This window comes from Gymnodraco acuticeps, unplaced genomic scaffold (assembly GCF_902827175.1).
Source record: "Gymnodraco acuticeps unplaced genomic scaffold, fGymAcu1.1, whole genome shotgun sequence".
Classification (NCBI taxonomy): domain Eukaryota; kingdom Metazoa; phylum Chordata; class Actinopteri; order Perciformes; family Bathydraconidae; genus Gymnodraco; species Gymnodraco acuticeps.
This window is the reverse complement of record NW_022991216.1, coordinates 2,834,216-2,859,539: the sequence shown is the minus strand read 5'-3', so window position 1 is coordinate 2,859,539 and position 25,324 is coordinate 2,834,216. Positions and strand designations below refer to the sequence as shown.

At 38.8% G+C, this 25,324-nt stretch overlaps 1 protein-coding gene across 1 annotated transcript in view; it reads right to left on the bottom strand.

Annotated features, from left to right (window-relative positions):
- The window catches only part of lamc3 (laminin, gamma 3), a 133,013-nt gene that overhangs the window by 69,033 nt on the left and 38,656 nt on the right, over positions 1–25,324 (bottom strand). Inside the window, exons 5-9 of the mRNA XM_034238942.1 lie at positions 12,621–12,809; positions 10,962–11,079; positions 2,359–2,457; positions 1,146–1,282; positions 159–278 (exon numbers count right to left, since the gene is read on the bottom strand). Coding sequence (XP_034094833.1) covers positions 159–278; positions 1,146–1,282; positions 2,359–2,457; positions 10,962–11,079; positions 12,621–12,809 — 663 coding nt within the window. The remainder of the gene's footprint in view (positions 1–158; positions 279–1,145; positions 1,283–2,358; positions 2,458–10,961; positions 11,080–12,620; positions 12,810–25,324) is intronic.

Sequence of the window (25,324 nt, the reverse complement as noted above, 5' to 3'; positions counted from 1 at the left end):
TAACATATTTGCAAGAAGAGCAACAACTGGAGGATTTGTTATCTAATAACATAAATGTCAACAATACGACAAAAGCTTCCTGGGGACCATCTAACCAGAGGTAACGATGTGTCCTCATGGATGAACACAGATCTCTACTATTTTCTGTTCCGACTTACCGGGGGCTTTGTAGAAGCCAATGTCTTCCTCAGTAAGAGGCAGCAGGTAGACTTCACCTTCCTTCCACAGCAGGGGGTACTCCTGCCCTCCAGAGAACTTCCCCAACCAGCCGTCCTGATCTGGAGATGAAAGAAAACATTTCAGAACATGAATCACGGCTTTTCTCTGCATCACAGAGTCTGGATGGTAAATGCGCTTTGTATACAAAGAGTATAAACCTTTGAGTTCTTACACGAGATGTGTTCAGATTATTTTTCTATTAGGTTTATTTTATCTGAGATCAACAGAGAAAAATAACAACAGTACACACAGTGGCCCTGAGAACTCAACACACAGCAAATAAAGAAAACATATGCAGAAACATTGCAAATAGAATCTGACAAATAGAACATAATAAACCTAATAATAATAATATGTATAACAATATACATCGTTTTCAGCACAGTATCTGCCATTGCATTTGAAGCATGCAATCAGAATACTGTTTTATGTATTTTGTAACACATTGTACGTCTAAGGGGCGGGACATCTCTAAGCGGTTAACCAATCACAACAGAGCCAACAATCCAACCAATCAGAGCAGACTGGGCTCTGGTTTCAGACAGAGGGTGAAAAGAGGTGCTGCAGCACAGGCAGTATGAGAACAATAAAGAGCTTTTTGAACATTAAAGCATGGAGACATGTCCCAGTAGAGACACTACATACTGATATGAACCTGAAAATGTGCATAATATGTCCTCTTTAGGAATGCAGGTTCTATATTCCCTTGCAGCATTTTGTCTACATCTTCATGGGTTGTAAATTGATGGAAAGTATTTCTTATTAGCAAACATAAATTCAATTTGGTTGAACTACAGAAAAAATAACAAACAAGACACTTCAGAAAGAACAAAGTAAACCCCCGGTAATTTTTATTTTTGCTGATTAATAACATCCCCACAGAAACAAAGAAACCTTATTAATATCTGGCAAGTCTTAGACAATACCTTCAAGGAAGTCAGAGGTGATGTGGACAGCAGCGTAGTGATTGGATGGGGAGCAGGCCAGCGAGTGGCCGAAGCAGAAACACGCCTGGCAGCCTGCTGTGTTTACGTGTTGTAGGTTGAAAAAGCCAGGCCTGCATCTGTAGGTACACACACACAAACATTCCCTCATGCGTTACAACATTTAAATATTGCCCCTCATTGCAGCTATTTATCACATGCCTGCTGGTTGCTGCAGTGTTATGGAAGATGGGGCCAAATGGAGCTCAGCTGCGAAGACCCTGAGCACTGACCTACAAACACTCTCTGGCATAAGGGTGGGACAGGAACAGCGCTAAAAATCAGCCTCTACACTCGTCACATTACACAGGAGAGGAGCCTGCTCAACCAGCCGTGAAATCAGCCAAAAAGTCAACAAACAGGGAGCACAGAATTATTCAATAGTCTGAGACCTGTGGCTGTGTGTATTGCTAATGTCACAGTGAGTTCATCTGTTTGATCCTGTATCCCTGAGGAGCGAGATAGAAACAGACAGAGGGGCGCAGGCACTTGGTTATCGACGTGTTGCAACGGTGCAACATTTGGAAGAAAACTCAAAACCTGGGAGAAATGCTTATACAAAATATTCTTAAAACTAAAGTATACTGATTGTGTGATTACCTGTCATCTGAACTAATGCATATTTAACAAATACTTTTTTTTGGGTCATTTTAATGCCATTACTTAATCACCTTATACTACTTTTTAGAATTATTTAATGTGCGCTTACCTCTTTATTTAATATGTGAGTCTACTTTTGCCTTTTTATCTGCACTGTCCCCTTTGCAGTAACTCTGTACATTTCCCTGCAGTGGGACGAATAAAGCTTTTGTGATTCTTATTTTTGAGGACTGATAATGTTAAGGTTTTATCCTAAAAATGTGGACTTCATTTCCTAAAAATCATCAATGCTTTTTTTTGGACTGATAACGTGCACAACTAAAAACAATAAATACGATTTATCTAAAAAGGAACCCATAAATGTTGTTATTTTCTTTTTGTATTTGCTCCATAATAAGGGGAAAGTATTTTTTCTGTGAATGCTTACTCTGCACTCAAAGTAATGAATGGTCAGTAAAGTCTTTAGTTGTTCTATTGTGGAGGCCTTCTCAGTTGCCTTGGTAACCATAGGTCATTTGCGCACATACGCGACGTTATAAATAATCTTATAACTCACCTGTCGCAGCTCTGCCCCTCCACGTGTGGCTTACAGTGGCAGCGTCCGTCCAGAGCAGAGCAGACGCCCACACTGCCACTGGAGGCACAGTCACAGAGCCTGCAGGAAACAAGAGGAAACAGGATTAACATCCATTGCACTCAAGAGAAAATGAGGCACATTATCAAGAAACAAGGAGCAGTAATTGGAAAGTGTGGACTGGTTTGTTTTTTTGGTCAATGTTTTGTTTATTGAAAAAACAGGTTCAATCATCCAGGTTCCCAATTGGGACAATGATATTCTTCCATTTTCATTTTTTCTTAGAATGAACCCAACCCCTCCCTCCCATACCTTGAAAACCCATAGAGATACAAGTTTAATCATGGAAACACATTTATTCCATTATTTATATACTTGTCTCTGGCCTTAAATCTCTCCTTAATAACTAGTCTACTCTGTGAATGTATGTGTGTCCTTGTAAGTCATTCCATTACATTTATTTGTTCTACATTTCTATCCAAGGAAATTTAGCCAAGAGTTGTTTTAGCTTTCAAAAACCCAAGCCATTGTAAGTGCAACTGCATTAGCTTCAAATAAGCCAAACCGTGGTACAAAAATGACCTTTTTGAAAAGATATTAATGGCCAAGGTGTATTAACGGTCAATAAACACGAAGATGCTCGGTTAAGTACACAATCAAACACAACAATTAAAAGGCTGTGTAAACAACCTTGATAAAAACGAGGCGAGGTGTTGGGTAATGTCAAAAAAGCGTTTGATCATCTGCATTGATTGATTGCTTTTGTTTTAACCTGTAACACAAAATCAATTTTTTAATGAGGCACTATTACAAATAATGAAATGATCCCCAGGCGAGGCATCTCTACTTGTTTCTGCTCCAGTGGGCTGAGTAATTCTCACCTCAACCCAACGGCCTGATTGTACTGCATGGATGAGAGAAAGTGTGCGTGTTGGCATGTGTGTGTGCATATGTGTGTGTGTATAATTCTTTGAGGGAGAAACATTTAAAATAAGGGTCAACTGTAAAATCATTATACTGTACGCTGTTGATTTATAGATTTATTTATTTAAAACGTGTGATATTTATTAAAGGAAATGAGTTCGAAGGGTTCTTAAATCAGTAATGTGTTTTCACTAAAGGCTCCTTGATCTTGAGCCTCTCTTTAAACCTGCATTAACTGATGCGTTCGGACGTTTATGGGCAAAGAAAACAAGCTGTGGCAGTGCTGGCATAATAACCATTTAGGCTGATGAACTGGGAGCAATATTAGCATTCATTGGGAGTTTTTTTTGCACCTGGCTGATGCAAAACCAATATACTCCCATTGAATCTCTAGTTGGTCTCCACTTTGCCTGGGAATCGTACCAATTTGCAAGCTCATATTGGACATGTTTGCGGCCCCTTGACTTTGGACAGACGACTGTTATCTACTATGGGTTCTGTAACTTTAACTGTACAGAAGAGTTTGCTGTTGAGGGAATTTTCAAAACAACCAAGATGGCTGCAGCTGATGTGGAACTTTCTGTTTAAGTGAGGTGATACATCTGCGCTAAAGGAAAAACAATCAACTGTGCATAAAGCTTTACTTGAGAGGGAGAAGTGTTTGCTTTACTTCAAACAGGATTTGGCCAAAGTTTAATATACTGAGTCATGTTGTTATAGATTTACATATTTCTGTTTCTTAGGCGTGGTTTGTCATCACCAAATGTTCTGTAATTGGCTGGTACTACTGTGTTTGATAGGCAAACATAAACGGAGGGTTTCCAAATTAGTTAATATTTCTGGTAATGGCTTGTCTCCATCAGCTTATAAGAACCACATCTGCCACTTTATTTAACTAGCTAACTTTGCCTTTCCACTGTAGCTGGACTGTAATCACTCAATCATATGTTGGGGCTTGTTTGTGAAAAACAAAGGACTGGAAACAGCAAGCTAAGGAAACTGCATTTCTTTAATACTATCTGAGAGGGTGCTTCTCTGATTGTGAAGCCCTGAGGCAAATTCGTGATAGTGAGGCTTTATTATTAATTCACTTGGCTAACCAATTCTCATTTTATGTGGATTTAAATTACTAAAAATTATACTATCATCACCTCTTTTAAATTACGCATACAGTAGTCCTTGCATTCCTTGTTAATAGAAACATATTGAATGTAGCAGCTTTAAAATCCCAAGAATACATTTTGTAAATGTTTGACAAATGCTAAAACTGAATTTCAATTTGGTGGGAGTTTGTTGTTGTCACAGTATCCAGAGTGATGTGTTGAGAAATACTGTTAACACCAAATATTCATAGTTATGCGAGACAACGGCCTCACATCTTAGCATTCCCTCTGCAGGTAGAGGGGGTCAGGGAGAGATACGGTGGACTTCTTATGAATATAAACATACTTCTCTCACACACACACCGAAATTCTATAGGTCCTTGCTTAGACTCCACGCACGCGCACACGCACACACACACACACACACACACACACACACACACACACACACACACACACACACACACACACACACACACACACACACACACACACACACACACACACACACACACACACACACACACACACACACACACACACACACACACACACACACACACACACACACACACACACACACACACACACACCACACACACACACACACACACACACACACACTATCATGCAGTCATACTTAGTAGGAGAGCTCTCAGTTCAGAAAAAGTTGGAATCTGCTTTTTATCATCAAAATGTATGCAGTAGGTCAATGTAACTTTAAGATGCAACAAAAAAAAACAGACTGAGTGTGCAAAGCCTCAAAACCAAATCAGCCTCATATCTCTGGGATGAAAGAAACTCAACCTATCTTAAAATCAATTAAACCCACTGAGCTCATTATTTCAGCATACTGAAACAATCAAAATCAGAGCTGAATACAAATACTGATAAAAAAAAGTTTCTTCAATAGACACGGCCATTTTGTTTTTATTCAGGGGACCACCTCAATTATAGACAAACAATTTTAATCAGCCATCAATCTGGAAATAATATATGTTTCACAATCAGTGATTACTTTGTCTCAGCAAGGAACCATCAAACAGTATCTCTAAAAATAAATAAAAGCATTTATTGCCTGCATACTAAATAATTCAATGTCAGGAATTAAACACAAGTATGGAATAAGCTTGTATTACTAAGATGACATTCCTGATCTATTAAAAGCCTATTAATAAATAGATGATAAGTCAAAAGAGATTATAGATTTTGTATGCAAGACTAGAGAAACCTTTCCTAACTAAATCATTATATATTCATCTGCAGGCTAGCAGGGAGGTTTTTAAAGGGTTACGTTTACTTTTGGGGTAGGCTGGTGCTTAAGCAGTTTTATGAAGGCAGCGAGGCTGGATCCTGTCACCATGGAAGAGACAGCAGGGTCTCTGACTTGGATCTGGGGGGTCTTTAAGCTTTTGAACTGGTCAGAAGGTTGGCTGACTCACCAAAACACAAGCCATTTGCAGGAGGAGTGAACTCACTAGTTCACTAGTTTACAGGAGTGCCAGTTGAACACAATGCAACAGGCCACTCTCCATTTAGAAGAACAGTTTTTTGTAATGTATTAGTGTTCTGCTTTCTAGGCTTGGGTCACCATGACACTGGATAATTACATCTGCCAGGGAGGTAATGTTTCTGGCTTGGTTTGACTCTGTTAGCAGGAATACAAAAAAAAGTATGTCCTGATTTTCAAAACATTTCTTGTAAGGTTGTAAAAGAAGAACAGGAGTGGACAAAATCACGGTTAAGATATGCAAATGATGTTTCATCTTTGTTACTGCACTATATGATGTCAGAATAATTTGAAAAACGTGTTCCAGACTCGAATATTTCACATAAACACCCCCTAAAGTACAACAACTAGAAAACAGGTCTCAGTGTGTGTTTAAATGTAATTTATGTTCTTGAAGCATCCATGCTGTTCCACATTACGACTCAAAGCTCCTGAACAAGTTGGAATACGACTTCTCATATTGGAAATGGGACCATCAGAGGAGCATTCAGTTTGATGAGGGCTATTCTAGCTGCCACATGTTTTCAGTTGACATTTGAGACAAATGTTGCATTGTTGTCCAATTATTTGTATAACATAGAGACCAAGTATCTTCCTATAAAGTTGAAATGGCAAAGAGTTGTTTGTTTACACCAGACATTATCAACCAAACATTCAATATTAGTGCTGCAACAAGTCCTCCAACTCATACGACCAAATGGGCCGATTGTTCAAGCCCTTATTACGACCAAATGTGTTGTTTGTTCAAGCGCTTAATACGACCTATAATTACGTTTGAAAGTTTTCGCCCTCAAGTGCTCCCGTTGAATGCTAACGTTACAGATGGTCGTTATTCACAAATAACCCTCTCTGTAAAATCCTAAATTGTAGGATAGTTTGGCCATTAAAACGCTATTTGATTAGATTTCTAGCGAGAAGTATATATTGTACTTTTAAAATCCACGTCCAGTCGATATGCAGGATCTATAGTTTGATAGATATTACGAAGATGATTTGAGGTTTCGTCAGAACGTGTATATGCGGCAAGCTTCCATGTAAAGTTACGGGTTGAAAACAGTATTTCCGGTCTCTACGTTTTCATAATAAAACCAATGATCAAATGATTTAACAGTGATATCTGCAGTACTCATCCACTAAAAAACATCAGTTTATCCTAGTTAATTATACGACATTAATTGGTTTAAATTGTGTACAATGCTTTTGTGTTTTTCCCATAGAGTTTTCTCTTTCGATTCTGAGAGACACATTTCTTTTTTCAGAGGTTTTGATAGGCTAAAATCACGCCGCAATGCACGTCGGGATATGGTGTTTATGCGACATCAAATCGGAAAACATTAAAAAAAATAATAATAATACTTTATTCCGAGTGTTCTTGCTTTTCTCTTTGGAAGTCATCACATAACGGCATTGCAATACACGGTTTGTCTGCATTAAATATTACATATCTGCCGTAGTTCTCTATTTATAGAGCCCTGATGAGAAGACTTCTGGACAAACTGGAAGAACTGCTGCCAAAACTGAATACGTGACGTGAATCATAAATATATCAGTAATTACACAACATTTTATATTTATTTTCACACAATACGTCTCCTTGCAGTATCAACACTAATTCGGCTGACTTTTATATCTGATCCAATTGGTAGATAGGCTGTATTTAAACCATAACGGTGCACAGCTGATAGAAAGGGACACCTAGCGGTTAAAAAACGTTATTGCATTTTTTTGTTGAAATTATGTTATATTTGATGAAAAAACATATTAAGAGTACATAATTTCATAGGGGGAAAGTAGAAGGTCAATTATAGAAATATAGAATAGATCAGTGGTTCTCAACCTTTTTACACCAAGTACCACCTGAGAAAATAGTTGGCTCTCCAAGTACCACCACATGACCAATGTTAGAGAAAATGTCCTCTTGGGAATTCAGTTCCACAATAATAATGAAGCCTCCAGGAGCAGATGAGCCTAAGGGCTAATAGCTCATCTTCAGTCTGCTGATGTTTGCTATTGCCATTTCTGTGGTGGCAAAGTAAAAAAGAAAAGAAAAAAGATAAGAAAAAAGATAACAATTAAAGACAAGTGTGTGCTTTTTCAGCTTTTGACCTCGGTCACAGCCTTCTCTCCATTCTTTGAGCAAATGCCTTCTTCCTGAGTCACTTCTCTCCTCCATCACAGTGGCTGTGTATATCACTTTTGCGTTGCTGGCGGAGCCTGCGCTTGTGCTCGGTTGATGACTGTCCTCCTCCTCATTCACTTGTTCACTTTTGCTGGTAATATTCTCCTCTGTACCTCTCTTCCGAATACCTCCCGTTTTGAGCCACGTTTTTAACATCATTCAGCTTTCTTCTTTCTTTAGCTTGCTTGCAACGTTTGCTAATCGTTCGCGGGTAGTAAGGTCTTAATTAGCAACGCCAGAAATAAATTAAAAAAACGTTTTTGTTTCTAAATCTAAAAACAACAATAGCCTATTAGAGCTAATTTAAACCACAGTTTCAATTATCTCAAGCTTATTTTCATTCGTTGTAGTATGTTGATAGTATGATTTCTTTTTTAATTAATGTTATTCAATCAAGCCTCAAACTGATGGCACTTGTCCCTAGCCTGTTTTAAATTGAAGTTGTCTGAGGTCCTTACCATCAGCTGCTCTTGCAGTAATAAGTAGTGTACCTTAATGTCCCAAATGTGCCAATGTAGCGACTGCTTTTCGTCTTTTTGTTTACTTAGTTGTGTTTCCTGTATTTTATATGTCTGTGTTATGTGTAAAGGTTAAAGGTGGGGTAGGTAAGTTTGACAAACCGGCTCGAGATACACTTTTTGTTATATTCCATGGAATGCTCTTAACATCCCGATAGCAATGAATATCTTAAGTGCTTTGACAATAAATACATGAAAACATTTCATCTGTGGAAGCCGTGGCGCTGTAAAAAGCACGACCAATCATTTTAGCCGGCCCGGCTAAAATAACTGGATGGCCTACCTGCCTGTCAGCCTTCCATCTGTGCTCAAACTTATCTCGTGCCCTCATTGGTCATGTGCGCGTTCGTGTGTGTTGGAGGAGGGGCTCTGTAAGGAAGTGGCAGATTTTTTCTGGTTGTGTATTTTCAAATTCTAGCGCACTCAAGCTGGTTTCTCCAAAATTACCTACCCCAGCTTTAAATTAAAAAAAATGTTTTTAAATATTTTTTATATTTCAGATTCCTCCACGTACCACTAGCGGGAGCTGGCGTACCACCAGTGGTACGCGTACCACAGGTTGAGAACCACTGGAATAGATAATATGAAGAAGATACTGTAGTGATCTCTACAATAAAACAGTTTAGTGCAGGACGTCCAAAGATATTAATAGGAGGATGTGCAAAACAGACAAACTAATAAGGCTTTATTTAAACATTAAAGAATACTTTAAGTTAAGGTCTTCTTTTGAATAAGAAAAAAACGTTGGGGGTATCCACAGATAAATATGAAGTCTGACAAAGTACAATCACCTTCCCTGAATTTGACTCAGGTGTAACTAAAGTCTTATTTAAGGGTTGTTTATATTTCACATCATGAATCAGAATCTGCAAAGTAACTAAAATAAATGTCGTGGAGTAACAATACCAGGTTAACCTCTGAATTGTAGTGGAGTAGAAAAAAGTAGTATGCTGCTGTAACAAAAACATGGGGGCAATTCCAGTTTTGGAAAGTCTATCGTGGTTCCATTCCATTTCAAAGAGCTGTTGACGCTCGGCGTAACCTTGTCGCACTGCCACTCCAACATCCAATCACAGGGCTTGAGGACTAATCACGGGGTTTGTAAAGCAAGGCGGGTGTTGTAGTCCCAAACGATAGCTGGGGATTCTGGGTAGTGTAGTGTCTTCGGAAACTGTAGTGTCTAAACTCCGAGGGGGGGGGGGGGGGGGGGGGGGGGGGGGGGCGGGGGGTGTGTGGTGGGTATCTACAGAAGGTCCAGTTGTGATAGCCACGGTTCGCCACTGTGGATGAGTAATGCAGATATCACTGTGTAATCATTTGACAGTGAGGGGAATACATCCGGTTTTATTATGAAAACTTTGAGACCGGAACAACTGTTTTCACCCCGTGAGGGTTGACGCTAACTTTACATGGAAGCTGCCGCATATACACGTTCTCCTGGCAAGACCTCAAATCATCTTCGTAATATCTATCAAACTATAGATCCTACACATCGACTGGACGTGGATTCTAAGAGTACAATATACACTTCTCGCTAGAAATCGAATCAAAAAGAATGGTAAAAAATGGCCAAACTATTCCATTTAGGATTTTCCAGAGAGGGTTATTTGTGAATAAACGTCCCTCCGGAGCGTTTGCAATCAAGCATGTTGTTGTTAAGAAACAACATACACGTTAAAACGTGTCTCTGGGTCAGAATAAGGGCTTGAACAATCGGCCTAAATGGTCGTTTTTTGAAGGAGGACAGGCTGTAGTAATCATTTGGAGTTATGTTTTAAGCAACCCCATGTTTCCAAGTCCAATATTCCAATATTACTCTAAGAATGAGATAATGTGGATTAAACAATTCAGTTAATATACGTTAATAAAGACCAACAAATGTACCAAGAAGTGACACGTAGGAATCCTAGAGGTTAACAGAAGTTAGAAATAAGTAAACCATCCTGTTTTGAGTTGTATTAAAGTATTTGTGGAAATCTTGATTAAATCAAATGTTGATGTTTTTCTTAAGTTCAAGTTTCCATGTGGAAAATTAAAGTGCTCCGGGTTGTCTTGCCTTTTTAGAAATGGTTATTAGCAGATAGATTCTGTAGAGCACATCCTGACTCATGCTGATAAGAAGGTCACTAATTCACAGTGGTGTCACAGAGAGAAATGAAATCCTCTTGTTTACGGCTGCTTTGGAGTTTGATAAATTCAAGCTCGGGGAAGTAGGATGGTGCAACTGCAAAACAGGGAGGATGTATGTGTGTCTGTTGAACCTGTTTATTCCTATTAACCCCTTAAGATGCCTTATTATAATTATAATATTTCTTTCATTAATCGTCTTTATGACCATGTGTGTCTCTCACCTGCAGCCACCAGGGCCAAGCGAGTGAAAGCCAGCCCGACATGTGTCACACTTCTTCCCTGTCACGCCATTTTTACACGCACACCCTCCCTCTACATCACACCGCAGACTCAGTGAACCTGACAGCAGATGGATCAGAAGAAAGAAAGAAAAGTTAAAAGGGTACACGGAAACAAGGAAAGGGAGTATTTTCAAGAACATGGTCGTTGGAGGGACTTAAAAATCCATCAGTACATCATTAATAATTTGTCATGACGGGGATAACTGAATACCTGTTATTGAATTCTGTTCAAAAGCCTCAGAGACGAGCTCTGAGGAGCAGGAGATAACCTTGCTTCCACACTGTGTCTGACATACTGTAGCTTAAGTTAATGGAGAAAAAAGACCAGCTGGGGTATTGTTGGACTTGGAGAGAAAAAGAAAGCCCAATGGAGTCTGCTCTAACCTTTGATCAATATAATGGACTCCAACAACTGTGTGCAATCACCTTACACTACCTAGGAAATGAAGAGTGAAAGTTAGCTAAGATATTTGTCCATTTCTCTCTGTGGATCGCTCTCTTTGCACTCAACATGATGTAATTAACAGCCCCAACATTTCCCTGCAACTAAAATTAGACGGTGTTTAATGAGCACTGAGTCTTTTCATTGATAACTTTATAGTCTACTTGCCAGCAGTGTGAACCCGGAAACGTATCTCAAGGTTTTATGATAGAAATGTATAGTACGGGTCCCCAGGACACAGAAACTGCCAGCAAAATGTGCACCATTCGCATAAATTGCATTAGTTAGCATAAATTAGCATATGCAGGCAATAGCAAAAAAATTGCTTGGCCGATTTCGACAATTTTGGTGTGGTCTTTATAGTATATTGAGGATGTTGAATCAATTTTTGGATCAAAAATAGCAGTTGTGAGTCTCCTAAAACCCTACATTCGTCAAAATCATCCCAACGGGATTACAAATGTGGACTGTTTCTGGTTAAAACTGCAATTTTTTTATCCCAAACATTTGAGAAATTGCCTCAATCCTCAATAACCTCCAAAATCACTCAAAACTTCTCCAAATCGGCCAAGCTATTTCTTGACCATTGTCTGCATGTGCTAATTAACGCAACGTATGCTAATTGTGCAAATTGCTCAACATGCAAGTTAGCATCCAGCTGTTTTTATGTGCTGGGGACCCGAACTATACATTTCTATCATACAACTTTGGGGCACTAAACATTTCTGGGTTCACAATAGGACTCTATGAGCTGGCAAAGTCAATTGAATGAAGTCTTAACAGCAAAGTCATGGATTTATTTTAATGGTCATTTGGGAGGATAAGGCGAGGATTAATCTGATGAGATGTTCAGGAGATAAGACGAACAAGATTGTATTAATTATGAATCAGAAAAATACTCAGGTAAGGTTTGGCAGTTTAGTATTAGTCGATGCGTGAGAGTAATGTTATTAATGATTTAATAACATTAATCCTACGAGTCCTGTTTCTGTGTAGCTACATTGTGATGCCTTATTGTGCCAATATGGCGTTCCAATTTAAGCATAATTAAATGTTCTCATGGCAGACTGAACAAAAATGGTGAGTAATGATATTTACATGGATTATAATTAGGGGTTTCAAGTTATTATGCAAACAATGGGCTCTGTGCAGCTTACCGTTAACATTGCAGTTGCAGGGTAGGCAGGGCTCCTCATCAAACCTCCTGTAGTGGTTCTCTCTGCAGCGCTCACAATGGGGTCCGTCGGTGTGGTCTCTGCAGCTCACACAGCGCCCCCCCCTGCCGGTGCTGCGGTGCTGCTCCACGTCAAACACACACTCGTCAGACCTCCCGCTGCAGTTGCACTCTGTGGAGGAAAAACAAGAATGAGAAAGAGCAATAGGTCAAGTGAGGAGAGACGTGGAAGAAAGAGCATTTCACAGGAAGAGGAAGTAGAAAGAGGGGAGACAGAAATAGACGGAGAGAGGCAGAGGGAGGGTGAATGTCTGAGAGATTATGTGTTCCGGGATTGGATCATAATTTAGAGGCTCGCTGCTAATCTCATTTCACACAGGCCTAATGAGGAGCCAATCGGCTGTCAGGGGGCACTTAGATAACAGTAATGCATGTTTATACAAGAGCAAATTACTCAGCTGATAACACAACATCACAGCACTCATACCCCTCATATCAAATCCCTCCTTAGTCCACCAGTCGCTCTGTGGGGGGATTTAGGTGAAATTGCCCATTTTACATTTTATTATGAATCAAGCTCTCTGTTGTTTCCCGGAAATAACTACATGATCATTCCTTCCTGTAAATAAGTAGACTCGGCAGGGTTCACGTTATTGAATAAATGTAATGATCACCAGTTGCTTTAACACCCATGTTAAAAACTTTGGGTTGAAGGTGAAAGTTTGAAAGGCTTTTAATTAAGAGTGTTTTGTTCCATTTGGGACTGAAACCATTCATCAAAGACCATGAGTAACTTAATTATTAAAAGTCATCAACAAAGCTTTGTTTAATCTCTTATAAAATAATATTACATCATTATCCGGCAGTGGCTCAGGCTTGGACTGGGAGCTGTAGGGTCACTGGTTCAAGTCCCCGACCAGACATAAAATATGGAGTGTGGACTGCTACTTGGAGAGGTCCCAGTTCACCTCCTGCCCTGCCGTGGTGCCCTTGAGCAAGGCACCGGACACCCCCCTTCCCCCCTCATTGCTCCCCGGGCGCTGTACAATAGCTGCCCACTGCTCCTAGTACTAGACTCCTGGTACTAGGATGGGTTAAAAGCAGAGAACATATTTCACTGTGTGTGCTCTGCATGTGTGACCATTAGAGAGGGTTTCCTCCCTCCCAATTCTATTCTATCAATTTGGACCTATAAAACATCAATCACAACTTGCTCAGTCAAGATAATAAATTGAGTAACACCTAAAAAAGTAAAATAAACCAGTTGATTTTGCACTGTCTATCACCTCTCAAACTTATGCTGTGTCCCTTATTCTCACAACTGCAATCTTTCTGCTCCAATGGAAACAGAATCTGACAAAAACTGACACTCCACAAAGAAAGTCTCTGCAGCATGACTCAGCTCTGATTGGCACTGGTGGTCAACTAAAGAACAAATCCATCCGGTCGGCTCTACCTGTCAGCTCTTATCCACTGTGTCTTTATCGTGCTGCTATACTGCTGCTGCCACTGCTGAGCCTCTGTTTCATTTCCTTTAGTCCCACAAAGATATGTTGACTCTGAAAGGAGAAGCTTTGATGCTTGCAGACTATCCTGAAAAAGATAACTATTATCTGAAAGTGATGTTATATTCACATAACTTCAGGTTTATCAATAGGTTATGTCTAGTTAATTCATATTCTGAACTGAAGCGGGGACATTTTGTTTGTTTAATTATGGGCCTGTCACCCTGGATTGAGCCTCTGGGCAAACTGAACATCTGGATACCCATCCCCCTCGGCAACTTCAAAACGTACATTTGATAATGTTTTAATTAGTTGCAGCTCCTGTTTAATGGGCTTTTGTTTTTTCTGGTTATTTGGTTTGTTATCTTTACTTAAAAATAGGAATGTGACTAGTTTTAGTTCACAACTGTGAGGACTATGTTAAATAATGTGATTACCATGAACAGCCTTTGATGTTAATGCCATATTGGCTTTCTCAAGCACCCTAAACTTGTTCTTGAGAAAAGGCTACATCAGATGTATGACATTTTTTAAAAGCACAGAATAAGTTGTACCTGTGATCTCATAAAGATCAATATCATGTCTTAAACAGGAATTTAAAAAAGAGTGAGAGAACTAATAAAATAATGCTGTCGACCGAAGTTGCTCCAGAGTGGAGCACAGGACTCGAAATGTGAACTGGAAATGAACATGTCCCATTTTTAACCAAAGGCATGGCAATCGTTTTTGATCTTTGTTCGAACACATTATAGTTTATTCATGTAGGTGCAGTTTGCCCCATCTGGCAATAACCACTGATAACACCCATTTATTAGACTTGGAACTTTTGAAATAGGTGCGAAAACTAAATAACCAACGTTTTTTGCACAACTTTCAGTTTTTACCCAAGAACAAATCCCAAAGGAGAAAAAACATTGATGATTTCAGAATCTATTTAAAAACTTTGTGAGTGGTTTTTACTTTTTATATATGAATGTATTCTAAAAACAGGGACCAAGGCCCAGTGTAGCAGGACAGTTTAAAGGTGGTGTATGTTGCTTGTATTATGTCAGGGAGGGAACCTGAGACAGCGCAAATCACTTAAAGATGTTTTCTACCGATGCAACACAAAGACTTCCACACAGCCTCCCTCATGTTTGGCCATCTTGACCACATTTAGGTCTGCCCACCCAAAACAACAACCTCTTAAATTCCCATAAATTCCTCAGCCTTTGCTTCATTGCCACTGTGGAAGCTCCACACAAGAAACAAGGCAGTGTCCACAACATGAATACAATCATAGTGGTGGATGAAGCCACCTCCCTAAACACTAAACACTATGCCTCACACATTTTTGGATGAAAGATCAACAGTATTACAACAGAGGTACTTTAGAATACAGCACTATGGAGCAATGTGGTGGTGGCCTGCAGCTTTCTCAGCCATCAATTCTACTTTACTCAATTGCACATTTGATAGTTCAGTTTCTTCTTAAGGTAAATAAGTAAACTGTAAATGTATGTTTAGCACTTAGCTTTACACAAGGTTAGTGATTTGTATGTACTGTCGTTGTGTTAAGAATTGGTTCCCTAGAAACTATATTTATTTTATACTCATTTGCAAAGGTGGCACTTTCAAGAGTCAATTTTAGTTTAATGGTTTGGTATGAATGGTAACAAATTCACTACCCTTGGTCATATATGTTTGTAATGTAGAAGTGTTAGAAGTCTAAAATCAAAAAGCGAAGCAATCTGAATAACCAGATCCTCTGCAACTTCAATGTAAGTGCATGTCTCCAGTACACGATAAAAGAAAGTGCTGCATTATCTGTGTGTGAAAAAAGGGACGGCCCAGTGACTCCAGTGGCACCAACCTCTCCTGACAGGCCAGTCCTGCAGCACTTTACACTCCAGGTGAGGGCATTCAAGGACTCGTTAATTTGCATATCAAGCACATATAGGCGTGGACGCAGCCCCTATAGTGCTCCTTGGGGCTCTGTCTCATGGAGATTAGTCTGGACACACAGTGAAAGCCATGTTCATTCTATATCTACTACACACAGCCCCTAACAGCACAGTATACACTCCTTTTTTGCACAATGTACAATCAGGTCATAGAAAAGCAATGTTGTAAGTAAATAAGGAAAGTTTATTTATAAAGCGCTTTTCACAGACAAAGTCACAAAGTGCTTGACAAAACAATAAAACATCATATAGGAATCGTACAATGATAAATGGACACACAAGCCACATGTTTTACACCGCTCTCGCAATTGTTTTACGCTCAGTGTCCGAAAGAGAATTGCTTCTCAACTTATTCTTCCGATTATGGACTATTGTGATGTTGTCTACCAAAATGCACATAAATCAGATCTTGCTCCACTCAACATAGCCTACAACAGACTATGCAGATGTGTTCTTGGTTGTCCTTTTCGTACACATCACTGCACAATGTATAACCAACTTAAATGGCCTTCTTTAAATGTAAGAAGACACACGCATTGGCTTCAGCTGATATTTAAATGCATTTATCTTAACTATCCCCCGTATTTAAAGCAGTATTTTGTACCCTACTCACCAATTCATCAAGTTAGACATTCTGTTCAGATTTATTTCTCTGTCCCCTCTGCAAAAAAATGTATTGGCAGAAGAGCGTTCATGTTCAAAGCCCCAACTGACTGGAATACTTTACCTGCTGCTATTAGATCTCTGTCATCATTGGGTATGTTTAAACATGCATTATCATCTCACTTTCAACTGGTCTGCACTTGTTATTAATGAAACTGATATTGATTAAACTGATTTGCTTGACTGTCTCAAATTGTAATGATTGTAGTGCATTGCTACGCTTGAATTGTACTTAACAGACTGTATGTGGTTTGTCTTGTGTGTCATGTTTTGCATTTTGTCTTTTTGTTTATGTATGTCTGTAAGTTGTTGCTATTGTCGGGACCCCCTTGAAAACGAGATGGTGCATCTCAAGGGGTTTATCCCAATCAATACAAAATGTCTATATATATAAAAGCACCAAAACACAATAAAAACACAATAAAACACAATGAAAACAAACAAAAAAACGTAGTATAAAATAGAATAAAATCAAGCACACCGGTTACCCAAACAGGAATGTCTTTAAATTAGCTTTAAAGGAGTCAACAGAGTCAGCAGACCGTAGATGAGCGGGCAGAGCTTAGGAGCCACGGCTTCGAACGCTCAATCACCGCGGGTCTTAAGGTGGGTACGTGGGACAGACAGTAAATTGTGCACGTGTGACCTGAGTGGGCGGGCTGATGTATATGGATCTAAAGATTGTTATAAGATGTTTTATCAAGGTTGGTGACAGGGCATTCAGTGTTGCGGCCCCCACCCTCTGGAATGCACTTCCTGCCGAGATCCGTAATGCTGCCTCCCTGGACATCTTCAAATCATCACTAAAAACACACCTGGTCACCCTGGCCTTCGGGCCCGAGCCCTTTTCTGGTCCCCCGGCTTCCTTTATTTATTTCTTTGGTTTGCCCGTTGATTGTCTGTTTGTTTTGTTTGTCCACCATGTACAGCGACCTTGGGTCCCTTGAAAGGCACTATATAAATATCATTTATTATTATTATTATTATTAAGGTTGCTCATTGAAAAGCATCAGAAAATCAGCTACTTTGATGTGAATACTTCCTCAACTACTCATCAAATAAAACAGAAGTTTCCCAAAAAAGGAAAGGTTGGAGAATGTTTTGGTAGTGGATATAAAATAACACACATAAAGAAAGGAATTTGATGCATACAACTCATACTAAGTTGACAAATAAAAAAGCTGTAATATATAAATGACACGTCATATAATACATGTTTATTAATAAAAGGGATGAACCAATTACAAAATATGGAACAAATATTATATATGAGCTAGAATAGCCACACTTCTTGATGGAAAAAAGCTGTAATAATGGACATTTTGTGGAAGATGAAACCTTCCACCACACCTGCATGAGAGGTGACGCAATACAGCATCTTATTGTCCTCTGCCTTCTATATAAATAATGTCTTAGTATTATTGCAGAATGTATTTCAGAGAGGGACCACCAACCCTCCAGGCACAATAATTCCTCATTTTTATATCTAATTTGCTGGACGAATGAGATGTCGGACTAGCCAACGGAGCAGAGCAGCAGCATTGATAAGAAAGCAGTGTGTGAGGGATCATGCTGCGTACATATCTGTGTGACCTTTGGTGTTCTGTTACAGACGGAGCAGACCTCCACCTAACACACACTCTATTGTGCCTTGTACCTTAGGTTAGGATATTTATTTTTGATACAGTACTGCCAAAAAGCAGCCATCCCCATTATTTACCAAACCAGAGGAAGGCTCAAGTGTCTTGCTGTGAAATCTCATAATCTCCTCTCCAGATATTCATAAGTAATCTGTAAGGACAGTATCTGCAGTGAGAAATGCAAAATGAAGCCTTTGGTTTGTATGTTATATGATATCATCTGTATTGTTATCTTAGCCAGCAGCAAGGAAAGTTGCTTAAATTGCTTTTTTTATTTTAGTATACATGACTTCCTATATCGTATGAGCAGTTCAACATTAGAAAATAAAATCAAAATCATATAAGAACAGTCCAATAAAGGAAAGATTAGATTATCATGCAGACTGAAAGTGGGGGAACAGCTAGCCTGGGTTGGTGCTACATTCTGTAAACAGGTATACCCTCCTGGGACCCGAGGAAAAAAAGTGTCTTCCAATTTCCTTTTTTGTGTGATTTCATACCTATTTAGAGTTAAAAAAACATCTTGCAATTTAGACTTTTTATTTTATTTTATTTTAAAATGTTACAGTATGTCCACTGTAGAGGACGTCGGGACCATATTAGTTTGAAAAGACAGCCAAAATTAACAGATGGACTATGTAACGTATTATGGTTATAGAGTGATATTAATACAATAATACATTCACCTTTATTTAAAACATGAATAAGTAATTGATCTGAACATTGCTGTTTATTTGATCAATACAAAACTTGCTTGTTTTTTGGTGAATCTTTCCAGATCTTCAAAGACAATGTAGTCAATGTACTGGGAAAAGTACCTCATTGACTCCAGTCAGCACGGGCTGTAGGGTCATCTTGACTAGTTTTATGGATGTGGTCTCCATTTGACCTGCTCATAGAAACAAAGCTTGCATTCCTGAGGCAATTCTCATTTCTCATGGCTCCACTTCAAATAAAAACAACAATAAGACATACGTGTTACTCCTGGCCCACAGAGGGCCATGTCTTTCCAGCTCGTCCCTATCTGTCTCTATGTATCTATCTGTGCGCTCATGGAGCATCCTGCATCTTTCCCCCCCTTCTTCTTGACCCTCTTCTATCCCAGGTGTGAAAGCCTCCTCTCTCTCATCATCTGAGAGCTCAACATGTTAATCTCCCTGAACTATCTGGTACAGAAAATGTCTGCTTCAGTTCCGTCTCCTGCAACAATATTGAGTCATAAAGTCCATGAAGATGGTCCTGACGTCCACTAGAATGGACATTTATAAAAGGGCTGTTATTTGAAAACTTGAATTATTTAATTGCTTTCAGAACTAATTCTATAGTTCCTCACATGTTAATAAACAATAATATATATGATTTTCATGGTAAAAATGACAATTATTCAACAATATTTGACTTCTCCTCCTGCTTCTATACAATTTTGTTTTTCATATGCCGGCCATTTTGGATGAAAAGAAAGAGGAACTTCCCAGCATGCAATTTTAACCCATGACATATCACTGGAAAGACCAGGATGTCCTCTGTTCAGCACATCAGGGATTGATAGAGTAGCTCAAAAGAGTAAAAGGAGATGCATGTTAAAAAAAATGTCCACAACAGTGGACATTTTCAATGGGCTGGGTCCCAGGAGGATACACTTAAAGGGGCCCTTTGATGCTCATTTTCAGGTTTATATTTTGACTTTGTGATATTTTGACTTTGACTACTGTGACAACATGCTTTAATCTTCCAACAGGAAACCAATGGAGGCCTTTCAGGCAACTATGGGATTTGAGCCTTTGCAGAGCATTTGCATAAACCTACACACTACAGGGAAGGGAGAACCACAACAAGCACAAAGGGCCCCTTTAAAAATCTCTTTAGCTGGCTTCGAGACATTTGTTTTAGTTATAAACTCTAAAACCCTAACACATGTCATCATGACATTTTGGCAGCCTATTTTCTACCTACCTGCTGTCTGTAAATTGGACTACAGTATATTTCACAAAATGTTGTTTTTCTGCGGAGGCGTTTGCGGTTCAGTGGTAGATCATGTTTTTTATTTTGTAAATTGCAAGATAGAACATGTTCTCACAAATCAAACTAAATGAAAAATACAAGAGGAGATTAAACTTGACTTCATTTTTTATTATAGATCCATTTCATTTCACAGTGGGAGTACTACCAGGAGGCCCAGATGATAATGATCTGCAGTATTATGAGTGTACTGCTGATATTCCAAATCATTATCACAGTCTCCGAGCTACGACTGCAGCCTTCAACCTTAAATCAGTGGCAAAAAGAAGGATTTAAAGTGTCTTCTTACTGGAACCGCCTCGGGCTAAGCCGATGACAGCATCAAACAAACAACGGAAATCATGACGACCCGCAGCAGCCTGCTCGGGCTGTAAATGATTTCAGTCTCAGAGGGGAGCATCTTGATGGTAATGACACCCTATTTCACCCTAGATACGCACACAGAAATACTCTTTGCATATTTCTCCACACCTAGTTTTAAGAGCACAAAGCAAACAGCGAGCAGACAAATCAGCAGTCCAATATCAAGTTGTGATGAACAACCTCGACCGATTGTGAATTACCAATGAAAACACTCAGACTTACATAAAAAGCCCCCCTCAAGCCTCCATTTACCACCTGCTACAACGATTCACACAATAACAATAGCGGAGATAGCTGTAATAATCACACAAGGTATTCACTGCTGTTCATCTTTTTGCCTTTTAAAAGAAGTCTCATGCAGTCTGCTATCTTAAAATACAATAAGCACAATTGACATGCGGCTGTGCTCAGTGGGCAGGATGTATATTACTTTGATAATGAGATGAGTTTTTTTCTCTATATAAATACAGAATCAAAAACTGAAGCAACCATACTGCATTACTAGAGCACATTGTGTTATAGCGTGTGGGAGGACAATGCTAATTTGCCTAATTGACCAAAGCATTACACTGACACTTTCCATCAAGGGTCACAATGGGGTTACTTTAATATGTTTGAATGAATGTGCTTGCTACTATTCCTGGCAATCTGGTTGATGTGTATTGCCGGTCACCTAACACTACATTATTTGATCTTTAGAAAATGTGATGCTTGATTCAAATTATTTGCATACTTAAAAACCACACTGACTAAGAGACACGTTTTATAAACAGTGTGCTGCAATTGGATTTTCCAGAATGTCTTTATATGATATTATATAACCACACATTTGAGTAGTACATTGCAAAGCCTCTCAGTTAGGTGTACTGCATGCGGTGCCAAAGAGGATTTACAGTTGAAGAGGTAAGGAAGCAAAAAGACTGCAGTGCAGACATTAGGGAGTCTATTAACTGTATGCCACTTTGTGTTTATTTTCTAAAGTTCAGATTTTATCACAATTGTTTTCTAATGCTTGGATTGCACGGTTTTCTGAGCCACAAAAGGTCATGATCTTGTTATAGTTTATCCTCCCTCTGCTAAAAGATTATTAGCTCAAATGCTGCTTGAAAGAGACACTTGACATTTTGGGCAGATTTGTATGAAATTGCAATAAGCAGCGATACCGCTCACTGTAAAAAGATGAAATAATTGCACCGCACGTGTTTGGACTTACCACCACCTTTCAACATGTCTCCTTTGTGCCTCAATAATTGGAGGCGATGTTGTAAAGCATTTGTCAATAGGCTGCTACCTCTATTTGCATGAGCGTGCCATATACATAACTATATCTGGATCTGCTGCTGCACTGTGCTTCAGCTTTTAAACTACTGCCTGATATAACACCTGAATTACAGTTAGGATCATTCTAGCTGTTCTATGTACTATATTGGCATGTCAAAAAAGATATACAGACTATATTCTCACATTTTACAAAATATGCAAATGATATTTACATAAGCTGGAAATGACAGTGTTGTTTTTGTTTGGGAAGATTGTTTTTAAATACCACAGTGAATGCAATAAATAAATACAAACGGTGTCAGAAATGATCAATATTTTGCAAGGACAATTATTAAAAGAAAAAGAAAAAACAAAGATCACTATTTAGCATGTAGAACTTAAAGCTCCTTCTAATCACTGAATGTCTTCTGATCTCTGATAACTGTTAAATACCTAATGCAAGGATTGCTTTATAAGAATAATATTTCTGCAGTGAATTCACGTACATACAGACAAACAGTGTCAGAAGTTACAAGAAGAAATATGATATATTTGACAAACTGGTCGTTTGCTTGTGCCACAAACCTGAAACCCATAGAACGGCTGTACAAGAGAGCTATCAAGGTTTTTGACAGAGAGCCACATTCATACCACCACTGAACCATCCTAGAAAAACACAATTTCTTAAGTTTTTACAATTTTAAGTCTTTTAAAATAATGTGTTTTATTTATAAATGTTTACATGGACTGCCCCCCCCCCCCCCCCCCTCCTTAGGGGAATTCATCCACAGAAAACACACTGGACGCTGCACTAGGTCAGAAACCAGAGGAGACTGTGAGGTCCACCGCAGACGGACCACTTTTGGACAAAATGTCCTCTCCGTTAAAGGCAGCTCTTTCTGGAATAGCCTCCCAACTGAGATACGGGATTGTCCCACTCTCAATAGGTTCAAAGGTCAACTCAAAGAATGGTTAAGAAACAAACAGACGTGCGATCACCGCTAAATGCACTTTAACACAGGGGTATCTCCTCTTGCACTTTATGTAGCTCTTGTATCTTCTCTTGCACTTTATATGTCGTAGCTGCTATATTGTATTACCATGTCATAAATACTCGTGTGTGCTGCTCTTGCTCTTTTGCACTTTTTGCATATCATGTATTTTGTTTTTTCTATGTTTGTAAAATGTAATTTCCTTAAATGTTTTATGTGAGGGACTGAGGATGGAAATGAGCTCAAAGCTAAATCTGGAACTGTTACGCTTGATACATTTGAATGTTTTAAGTGTTCATTACTGTGCGTTGTCCCTGCCAAATAAACCATTAAATAAAACATTTAAATTATTATAAAAAGAACAGTGATCATCAAAACTAGAAAGATCACTATTTAGCATGTATAACTTTAAGCTCCCGACTTCTAGCCACTGATATTCTTCAGCTTATTGTGCAATAGTTTTATATGTCATTGTTAAATACACAACGTATGTGAAACACAATCATTTCCCCTGGTGCTTTGTTAATCTAAATGGCTTTTATAGATTATTTTAGGTCCAAATCCATTCATAACCAAACATGCATTCGAAGTGCTACAGTAAACGATGGCAGATGGATGCACTATGCAAACAGCAATACAAAGCAAACACGTGCACAGAGTGGCACACATGTCAAATGTATTGAAGATTAGCAATTTGAGTCATGCGCTAAAAATAAAGCCATGCAAGACTTTTCATTTTCTGCTTTTTAACAGTTCCTGCAAAGCCAAAGGTCGTGTTCCTTTTATTCAATCCAGCCGGCTTCTGAAAGAGCGCCTCACCCCTTCCACCTTATTTCACAATCGTCTAAAATTACATTCAGCAGAAAAAGTCTCACACTTCAAATGGTGCCGCTGCTGGAACCCCAAACTTAACATGAGGTATCAAAAAAGTCTCAGCCAACACATGTTTCACACCTCAGACCTCTGATAGCTCTGCCTGCATTTGTTAGCATGAAGACATCTCTCCCATAACTAGCAGCGGTGGGGGCGGGACCATCATGACACTTTCACCCCTCTGTAGTAAAACGTGGACAAAATAACAGCAACTGTAGTCAATTTTTACAGCATACCAAGCAATACATCGTCTTAAGGTACAGAAACATGAAAGGCTTATTTTCCCCAATATAAAATGCCAAACTACTGTAGGTATATTATTAGATCATTTTATGAACGACTTGTGTACAAAAAAAAGTACTGTTAATTCATATTTATACTCTAGTTGTTTAGGTGATATTGAAATATTGTTATCCTTTGTTAGCAGATTCTTTAAACTGTCCAAAATGTTTTTTTTTTGTTGAGATTTTAGTAATCGAAAACCTTTCTGACCTTGGCCCACAATGGATGATATAAGATTGACCCTAACCCTTGAAACATAAAAACAACTTTAATATCTTACTACTTGTTTCATTTATTGTATTTCCTTTCACGGATGCAAATCAAATGCACATACATCTATGTCAGGGAGAGAAAATATTATCATGGCTGTTGTAAAAAATGGAAATATAAAATGTTGGTGGGGAAACAAAATGAGTTTTGTGCAGGGAAGAGATGTGCAATTACATTGAGCATTTATTATTACGTTTCCACATTCTGTCTCTCCTTTACATGGTTTGTGTTCATTTATTAATTTACCACATTGATTAAGTTGGGTGCAGTTCTCATTCAAGACGCCATCTGCTTGGAACCACGAATAGTAATTAAAACAAGCTTGCTGCTTAATGGAATTCAGAAACAATACAAAATCAAAACACTCTTTTATGGGTTTTAGCCCAAATACAATTGCTCCCCAGAAGCATTCAGTTAACATGCAGTGTGATGAGCTAAAGCTGATAATAACAATAATAACACTAATTCATATATAAAGACGCTATGAAGTGGGGATGCCTGCAAACATTATGTGCATACGAAGGAGCCAGTACTTATAGACTTCAGCTAATTCACTTTGATTCAGAATTATTTGCATTACTTTGTTTGTAAATATGCAAGACAGTAGAGGATGGACACGAAGCCATAATGCAACAGGAGTTCATTATTGTAACGTATTGTGTTTGAACCATACAGTCTATGGTTTGAACAAGTTAAGTTCCAACAAGGAATAGAACAACTTTGAATTAAGAACAGGTTTTTACACGTTCACATCCACATGACACACTGCTGCCTATAACAGGTAGCAGCCTAGCAGAGATAAGTGCGAAATGTACTGTCAATTATTTAGTTGAGTAAGCGAAAGGCTCTGTGTCAATTAAAGTTCCCTCAGACAAAA